Source organism: Petaurus breviceps, unplaced genomic scaffold (assembly GCF_028583685.1).
Source record: "Petaurus breviceps papuanus isolate PSGF00001 unplaced genomic scaffold, PetGlider_PUasm1.0 188, whole genome shotgun sequence".
Taxonomy (NCBI): Eukaryota; Metazoa; Chordata; class Mammalia; order Diprotodontia; family Petauridae; genus Petaurus; species Petaurus breviceps.
The window spans coordinates 24,907,077-24,916,450 of NW_027185804.1; the positions used below are offsets into that span (position 1 = coordinate 24,907,077).

General features: G+C 44.0%; 1 protein-coding gene across 1 annotated transcript in view; it reads right to left on the reverse strand.

The window, feature by feature from the left end:
• Positions 1 to 9,374, reverse strand: part of SLC1A2 (solute carrier family 1 member 2) — a 173,882-nt gene that overhangs the window by 20,534 nt on the left and 143,974 nt on the right. Inside the window, exon 8 of the mRNA XM_069091092.1 lies at positions 7,636 to 7,770. Coding sequence (XP_068947193.1) covers positions 7,636 to 7,770 — 135 coding nt within the window. The remainder of the gene's footprint in view (positions 1 to 7,635; positions 7,771 to 9,374) is intronic.

The window sequence follows — 9,374 nt, forward strand, 5'->3', positions numbered from 1 at the left end:
GAGAGAGAGAGAGAGAGAGAGAGAGAGAGAGAGAGACTGAGACAGACTGAGACAGACAGAAAAAAGAGACAGAGAGACAAAAAGAGAGATAGAGACAGAGAGAGGCAGAGAGACACACACAGAGAGACAGAAAGATGGAGAGAGAAAAAGAGACAAGCAGAAAGACAGAGACAAGAGACAGAGAGCACAAAATGATTGCCGAGGGTTAAAGAAGGACAATGTTCCCCTCCACGAACTCCATATTCAAGCCATTAGACTTTGCTACTCTTGCCTGTACCTAACATTCCATCATCTTTCTGCCCTCTGCCCCTGGAACTCTCTCACTCTCTGTCTCTCTCTGTCTCTGTCTCTCTGTCTCTGTCTCTCTCTCTGTCTCTCTCTCTCTCTGTGTCTCTGTCTGTCTTTCTGTCTCTCTGTCTGTTTCTCTCTCTCTGTCTGTCTCTGTCTCTCTTTGTCTCTGTCTCTCTGTCTGTTTCTCTCTCTCTGTTTGTCTCTCTGTCTGTCTTTCTCTCTCTGTCTCTGTCTTTCTCTGTCTCTGTCTTTCTCTGTGTCTTTCTCTGTCTCTCTGTTCTCTGTCTGTCTGTCTGTCTCTCTGTATGTCTCTCTCCCTCTTCCCTCACCTATATCTCTCTCTCAGCTCCCTACGTGGCTCAGCTCAGGTACCACTCCTTACCATCAGCCTTTCCTCATCCCCACCCTTCTCCACAACGACGGCTGCTACTGCTTTTCCTCCTCCTCCCACACTAATTACTCTATATTTTAAAATATTTGATCTTCACTCATCTATGCATATACTATCTTCTTCCCCCAGTATACTGTAAGCTCTTTGTGGGTAGGGACTTTTCCTGTTCCACGTTTGCTTTTCTTAGCATTGTGCCTAGCACATAAATGGAGCTTAACAGATACTTGTGGAATTTAACTAAATTCTTGCCTTTTCGTTATAATTCATCAATGGCTCAGGGCATTCCCAGTATTTGTTTCCCTGCTCTCCTGTGGGCCAGAGAGGCAAATATATTAAGCTTATTGTTTTCTGTAAAACTGAGGTTTTTTTTATGAGATGTATCATGTTCACACCCTTCACAAGATAGACTGGCAAAATTCCCACAATGCCCCACACTTAAATATTATTCCCAGGAATAGCAGATGGCCACAGTCCCTGACCCTCTTCTCTGCAAATACAAATAAGAAAGTTACAGGGGAATGTTTGACTTATCCAAAAGTAGAAATTTAGGGATTTTTTAGCAATGGTAAGAATTGCAAAACTTTAGTTCACAGAAGAAAACTGTCTCAACGGGCCAGTGCTTAGGCCTTCAGAAAGCCCGGGAAAGTGAAAGCTGACGTTATTCATAGCTTTCTAAAGCCTGCCCTGACACGTTGACTTCGGGAACAAAATCTTCAGAGACATTACAGGATAGTGGAATGACTCTGTATTTCTTTTCACCAAATAGTCTTAAACTTCCCAAGTCAAGCCATGAATGACACCCTTGGGTTAAAATGTAATGTGCCTGACTTGCCAAAAAAAAAAGAAAGTGGAAATTAAAGGACACCAATATAGCTTTGGAGGATTTTAAATTTAGTAGAGATGCTTAAGAAGATAAGTCTGCCTCTCTGGGTCCATCAGGAGCCAAGACAGAGAAAAAGGGCTCTGGCTAGTCTCTGACACTCAGGCTGAGCCACTGGCTGGAATTTCGGGGCAGGAAAGAGAGGTGGGTAGGAAGAAGGGCTCTCACTTTTCCATCTCATAGCCAGAACGTTGATACATCTGGCAGGCAACTGTCTGCAGCATGTGAAAACCCTGATCCTTGTAAGAGAGCACGGAGGAGGGAGGAAAATCTCTCCATAGGAAAAAAAAACCAACATAAAATTGTGCCTGGCTTTTAACAGAGCATCTACCTCAGTGAAAATTGCAAAGGTGAAGACAAGAAGGACCGGGTTCAAATATCACCTCAGACACGAGCTTTGTGGCACTGGGCAAATCCCTTAACCTTTCTGGGCCTCAGGTTCTTTACCTGCAAAATCAGGACATTGAACTTAATGATCTCTAAAGGTTTCTTCCTGCCTCTAATCAGTGATTCTGGGATTTGGTCCCAGAGGACAGAAGCAGAACCAGGAGTGATGGGTACCTTGCAAAGAAGCAAACGTAGGCTTAATATCCAAACAATGAGAGTTGTCATAGTGTCTGATGGGCTGCATTGGGAGGTGAGGGGTTCTTCATTCATGTAGATTTTCCAACAGGTACTGGACAACCACTTGTTGGGTTACTATGGAGGGGAGGATGAGAGGGCTATTGATGGCTATTGACCTCCCTCCTAAGTCTGAAATTCTCTATGATTCTTTTCATTCTGATCTGCTGAAAGCAGGCCCCAGAGGTGGGACAGAGCCATGATGGATTCCCCCTCCCAATCATGCACAAAACACAGGAAATAAGCATATCTGTCTCAGATTTTTTGCTTTCAGCTGTGGGTGGAGGTGAGTGATGTGCCTGATTGTGGGGGAGCTGGAGCACAGAGCAGCAGGAAGAAAGACAGTAAGGAAGGTGGAGGAGAAGGGGACATCTTCATCTTCAGTACTAATGAGAACTTGAGCCTCGGATGCAGACCTGGATCTTCCAGTGCTGATACAGCCCCTCATGGTGAGTGTCGTCCTTCCTTGACAATGCTGCCCTTCAGCAACACCCTTGACCATTTTATCAAAGTTTCACCTGGATACTAATGTGATGGAGGAGAGAGTTCACTAAGTATATTTTGTCTAAGAGGCCCTGAACTCTCTAAAGAAGGATTTTCATTAATTAATTATTTTATCAATTCATTTCATCCATCCATCCATCTCTTCATTCAGTCATTCACTCATTCATTAGTTCATCCATCCCTTCATTCATTCATTCATCCATCTCTTCGTTCACTCATTGATTTAGTCATTCATTCATCTATCCCTTCATTCACTCACTCACTCACTCATTCATTCAACAAGCAGTGGTTGTTTCACTGAGGACCCAGACAAAAAAGAAAAACTTCTTGCTCTCATAAACTTTCACTGGAACAAGGGATGAAGGTGAAGGAGCAGGGAGAATGCAATAGGAATGAAAATAAGTCAACACAAAATACAGAAAAAGTAATTTCAGGGCTGGGCTCTAGCAATTATGTGTGGGTGGGGGGAGGGGGAAGAAGGATGTTGAGAAATGCCCTTTGTAGGAGGTGACTAGTGAGCAGAGCTTTGAGGGAAGCTGGGGATTACCATCAAAGCAAGAGTTGAAGGGAGTGTATTTCAGGCACTGGGCTCAGTCACAGAATCCTCACTGTCTGAAAGTGAAATGGGAGGAAACAGACGCCGCCTCCCAAAGGAAGATGGCTTTGAGCGACACTTGCATCATAGTAGAGGAGATGGTGCTCCAGGATAGTCTGCTTAGCCTGGGAGAGCTTTTTCAACTCTGAGATTCTGTGATTCTGATTCCAGCCCCTCCACCCCCAACAGGAAGGAAAAAAAAATAAAAAAAGATCTTATCAAGAGAGTGAGATGACTCTGTTGAATTCAAAATTAAAAAAAAAAAGTTTGGGGATTCCAGTCTTTTGGGAACATGTAGGATTTCTCAACTTTTCTCAGCCTCAGTTTCCTCAACCGTAAAATGGTGATATTAGTACATACCTCCCAGCTTGTTGTGAGTTTCAATTGAGATAACATATGTAAAATGCTTTGCAAACTTTAAATCTATATGCATACATGTGCATATATATGTATGTAGGCATATGTTTGTACTTCCCATAGGCTGACATCATGCTTCTCCTAGGATAAGCTTATCACTTGAAATCTCATCAGCGTCAAGAAAGCTTTGACTCTCCCTGTCTGCTCAGCAGCCTGGGCTCAGAAGCCTCCACCTTCCCCCACTGGATAGAGGAGCGATAAACTCCTGCCCAAACCTCCCTCTAGAGAGGCCTAGGAATTGTCCAGCTAAGTCATTTCCCACCAGTTTGGCTTCAACTCCATAAACAACCCCTTGCCTGGTACCCTCAAGTCAGGACATCACACTCATGATGTCATTGATCCTTGTTGAGAGCCAAAGGCCACCACCAGCAGCACCACGACCACCAACAAAGGGTCTAGTGTCTTCTCCCCACCTTCTTTCTGCTTCCTTTTGTGCACTGCCTTCTCCCAATTAGATTTAAGTCCTTTGAAGGTAGGAACTGTCTTTCTTTTTAATATTTGTATATTTGGCACTTTAATGCCTGGCACATAAGAAATGTTTGCTGACTATATATCTCTATCTATCTATAGGTAAGCGTGTATATGTAGATGTTTATACATACATACATGTGTATATACATGTTTGACATGTGTACACACACACTTACACTCACTCATAAATAGCAGGGTCCCATACAAATACTTGGTTCTGAGAATCAGCTCAGGTTTAGGGGTTCTACCCATTCTGCATATGCTGGGAGTCGGGGCTGTTCTCAGCTTTCTGAAATCAAGGATTCTTTGGTGACATTTACAGACCTGAGCTACCCCATTGAAAGGCCTCCAGGGCTTGGAGGGTGGGAGGAAAGCTGGATGATTTCCAGTGGTTGGCAAATAACGCGGCACCATTAAATGTCACCGCAAGGTTTTGTTTAGTTTTAAATGGAAAAATTTCTGGAGTTATAAAAGCTTGGAAACTGTGGCTGGAAAGGGAAAAAACCCTCCCTTTTCTTCTCTATATTATTCTTTTTCTCTCCCTTTAGATTGTTTCTGTCTGGAACCAGGTCCTCCTTGAACTCCTTGGTTCTGAAAGTTGTCCCTCTTTCTGACAACAGCCTCCTGGTCACTAACAGGGAGCCCAGCAACCCCTGAGCCCAGGCCCCACAGCGCCTGCCAACATTTTCCTTTGCTGCCTAGAAAGAATGTGGCTCTGGTTACTAATTCAAAGAAGGCCGTCCCAGCTCCAAGCTCCTGGAATAGTTCACCAGCACCACCTATTCTCTCTTCCCTCTTAAAATTAGCTTCCCCATTTTTTCTTCATAACCATCCCTCACTTTTGTAGAAACCTAGGCTTTCTCCTCAATCTGAGAACTGGAAAGAGATTCTCAGAAGTTCTGGGATCCAAATCTAAAGCCAGAAAGAGGGCCTTCAAATGTCATCTAGTTCAATCAACCAGTTTTACAGATGGGTATTCTGAGATCTGGAGAAGGTAAGTTACTTGTCCAATGTTATACATATAGTGTCATAGATAGGATTAGAACCCAGGTCCTCAGACTCCAGAGTCATGACTCTACCTGGTTCCCTGCCTTCAAATACAAAAGGTATTTGCAAATAAAATTGCTTTAGCCTAGAGAGCAAGGGACTTACCCAAGATCACACATCTGGGAAGTGAGAAAAGTACAGTACAACTCAGGGATCCTTTCTCCGATTGCCCTCCTTAAGCTGAGCTCACAGCTCCAGAGAGGCTAGGACAAAAGCCATTCTGATCTCTTGACCTTGCCTATCCAACCACGGACCTATCTTCCTATTTCTCCATCATAATGTCAGAAATAGATTAAAACACATTTCCCTACACATTTCAATTCAGATTTATAAGTTAGTAATTACAGATCCTGCTACCCTAGCCCTTTGAGGAGGGCACAGTGGAAAGATCAGTGGATTTGGGGTCCTAGGACTTGAGTTCAAATCCTCACTTTGCCACTTAGTGGTTAATGGAAATAAAGATTTTTTTTTCAGTCAATGTCATGGATCCCCCAAGATCTAACCATATAGATTAATATCGCCTGGTTTAAATGTTGTAATCAATATACAAGTATTTGTTATGAGCCAGGCACAGTACTAAGTGATATGTATACAAACACAAGTGAAACAATCCCTGCCCTCCAGAGGCTTCCATTTGGAGGACAAGAATTTTCTGCTGAGGTTCTGAGGATGCCTGCTGTGGGAGGAAGCTCAAAGAGGCATCTCCCCCAATACTCTTTAAGGCACCTTGACTTGCTCAACTTTCCCTTCTGGTTCAAAACCCATAAAAAAAGAAAACTCAGAAATATGACTCAGAAACTCATGTGTTGTTTCAAATGGATTTGCAAGTGTCTTAGACCTAATCCCCTGGCAGAGCTTATGAGTAAGAATTAAATAAAAGGATAACTCATGATAGAAGCAGAGTTTCCAAACTGGAAGGGACCATTGGACGCCATCTTGTCCAGTCCCTTGGCTTTGCAGATGAGGAAATGAGTCTCAGGGAAGTCAGATAACTGCCCCAGAGTCACAAGGCAGTAATTATAATGGCTTGCCTTTGTATAGCACTTCAGGGTTTGCAAAGAACTTTACAAACATTGTCTCACTTGATGCCCATAACAACCCTGGGAAGTAGGTGTTATTATTACACACATGGGGGGCAACTAGGTGGTAAATGGAAAGAAAGCCTGGCTTGGAGTCAGGAAGACTCATCTTCCTGAGTTTAAATCTGGCCTCAGACACTTTGCAGCTGTGTGACTCTGGGCAAGTCACTTCACCCTGTTTGCCTCAGTTTCCTCATCTGTAAAATGGCAAACCACTACAGTATCTCTGCCAAGAAAACCCCAAATGGGGTCATGAAGAGTCAGACAAGACTGAAATGATTCAACAACAACAAGGATCATGATGTTTACCATTAATAGATGAGGAAACTGAGGTTGTTAGGTGACTTGCCCAGAGTCACACAGCTAGGAAGCATCTAAGACTAGATTTAAACTCAGGTCTTCCTTCTTGCCTCTAGTTCCAGCACTCCATCCACCTACTGACTTCTATTTGAGGCTAAGGCCAGAGCATTTTGCACTGGACCATGCTGCAAAGACAGTAATGGCAGCAGCACTCTGAGATCTGCAAAGCTCTTTTATATAGCTTATCTCATTTAGGACCCTTAGAGGTCATTCACCCTACTTACTTCATTTTACAGTGAGGAAACTGAGATCCAGGGAGGGAAAACCACTTTCCTAGTGTCACTCAGTTCAATTCAGTCATTTATTAAGTGCTTACTATGTGCAAAGCACTGTATGAGATACTGGAGATACAAAGACAAAACCCAGACCATCCTGTGCTTGTATTCTTTAGGAAGGCAGTATGGTCCCGTGGAAAGGGCCCTGGCTCTGAAATCATAGGACCTGGGTTCAGACACCTTTACTGACACCACGTGTGTGACCGACCTTATGCAAGTCAATGGATCTCTGGGCCTCCGTTCCCTTATCTGTAGAACAAAGTGGTTGAACTTGATGAACTGGAAGGGGCCATCCCAGCTCTAGGCTCATGTATGATCTTACAGTCTCTCTTGAGGAGCTTATGACCTCTCCTGGGGCTTTCAAGAGCTTCAGTCAGTCAAGTACCATTTACTAAGCCTCTACTATAGGATTCAACATGCATATAAATCCATAAAATAAATGGGTAGAAGAAGGGGTAACAGAAAGTGTCTCTCTAGTCTAGCTCAGGGGCTTAGTAGAATTCCCAGAATCCTTTAAAATGATGAGATCTGGGGCAGCTAAGTGGTGCAGTGAATAGAGCACCAACCCTGGATCAGGAGGACCTGAGTTCAAATCTGGCCTTAGACACTTGACATTTAACTAGCTCTGTGACCTTGGGCAAGTCACTTAACCCTAATTGCCTCCAAAACAAAGGGAAAAAATGATGGGATCTGCAGATACTTACAAGAGCCAGTCAACAGCAACAAGTAGACTGATGTCCTGTGTTGGGAGGCCCACAGCCGTTAGGATGAGAAGCATGGTGACCAGCCCGGCACTGGGGATGCTGGCGGCTCCAACGCTGGCCAGGGTGGCTGTGAGGCTGTAGAAACAAAGAGAGGATGTGACACATGGGAGATAAACTGTTCTTTATCTCCGTCCTGCTGGGCGGTCATTCATCACTCTCCCTCCGGTCCCCACTTCTCCAATACTCCTTGCCAGTTAAAAGGTATCATGGGGTAGCTCTAGAGACCCAAGCTCAACTCATTCAGACAGAGCTGGGTGAACTGTGGCCTCCTTGAACCTCAGTTTCCTCCTTTGTAAAATGAGGGGATTGAACTCATGGCCTCTGACATGCCTTATGTCTAAATCTGTGATTCTATGGTCCTATTTCATCCCCTCTTGTAAAGTCATGGGCTCAGCTTCAGTGGCTGATAATGATGATGGTCATGATCATGGCAGGAGCTGGCATTTACACGGTCCTTTAAGGTTTGCAAAGTGCTTTACATATGTTTTATCACTTAATCATTACAACAATCATGGGAGAGAGGTGCCATTATTATTCCCATTTTAAAGAGAAAGAGAGGCAGCTAGGTGTCCCAGGGGACAGAACACCCCAGCTGGGAGTCAGGAAGACTCATCTCGCTGAGTTAAAATCTGACCTCAGAAGCTTCCTAGCTGTGTGACCCTGGGCAAGTACTTAACCCTGCCTGCCTCAGTTTCCTCATCTGTAAAATGAGGAAGAGAAGGAAATGGCAAACCACTCCAGTATCTGTGCTAAGAAAACCCCAAATGGGGTCATGGAGAGGCAGACAAGACTGAAAAATGACTGAACGACAGACACAGATAAGGAAATGGAGGAACAAAGGTTAAATAACTTGTTCAGGGTCGCTCAACTCCACTATGCATTATGCATCCTGCCTCTTTCTAACTCTAAAATCTATGCCCCTAAGTATCATGACCTCTCCATGTCTCAGTTTCCTATCTATACAATGAGGACCTTTCCAGACTAAATCTATGTTCCCATGTTCCTAAGCAATCCCCCCTCTCCATGTCTCATTTTCCTTCTCTGTAAAGTGAAGGCTCAGACTCAGTGACCTCTGAAGTCTAAGTCTATGGTCCCAGTCCAAGAAAATGGGGGGGGGACTATAATCTGTCTTCAGGTAATAAGTTTACTTAGATTCTGCCAAGCTCTCCCCCCAAAACTCTAAAATTTAGGGGGAGAAGGTCTCTTTGCCATAGTTTTTCTCACTGGAGTATGCAATGAAGGCCCAAGTACTCCCCAGCCAACATCAACGTTAGGATCCAGAGTGCTGAGTTTCCATCGTCATTACAGAGGACAACAAGAAAACCAAACCTTCAGACTTCAGACAATACTCTAGACACTTCGGACATTCCATGGTTGGAATGGAAAAGCCATTATTCTAAGGGAGCCAGACAAGAAATTATATGGAATTAAAAAGGGAACTTTCTTCCTGAAGTATCTCCCATAATTAGCTTCCAATTAGCAATGCTCTGGGCACACCTAGGTCTGTCGTGGAAGTCTCAGTCTGGAAGAGAGGAAGACTGAGGCTCCAGGCCAGTCATCCTTTGGAGAGATCTGAACATTAGCCATTCTCCCTAGTTTATGAGGAGCCACAAAAGACACAGTTTGTCTTGTCTTTCCTTTCCTTTCCTTTCCTTTCCTTTCCTTTCCTTTCCTTTCCT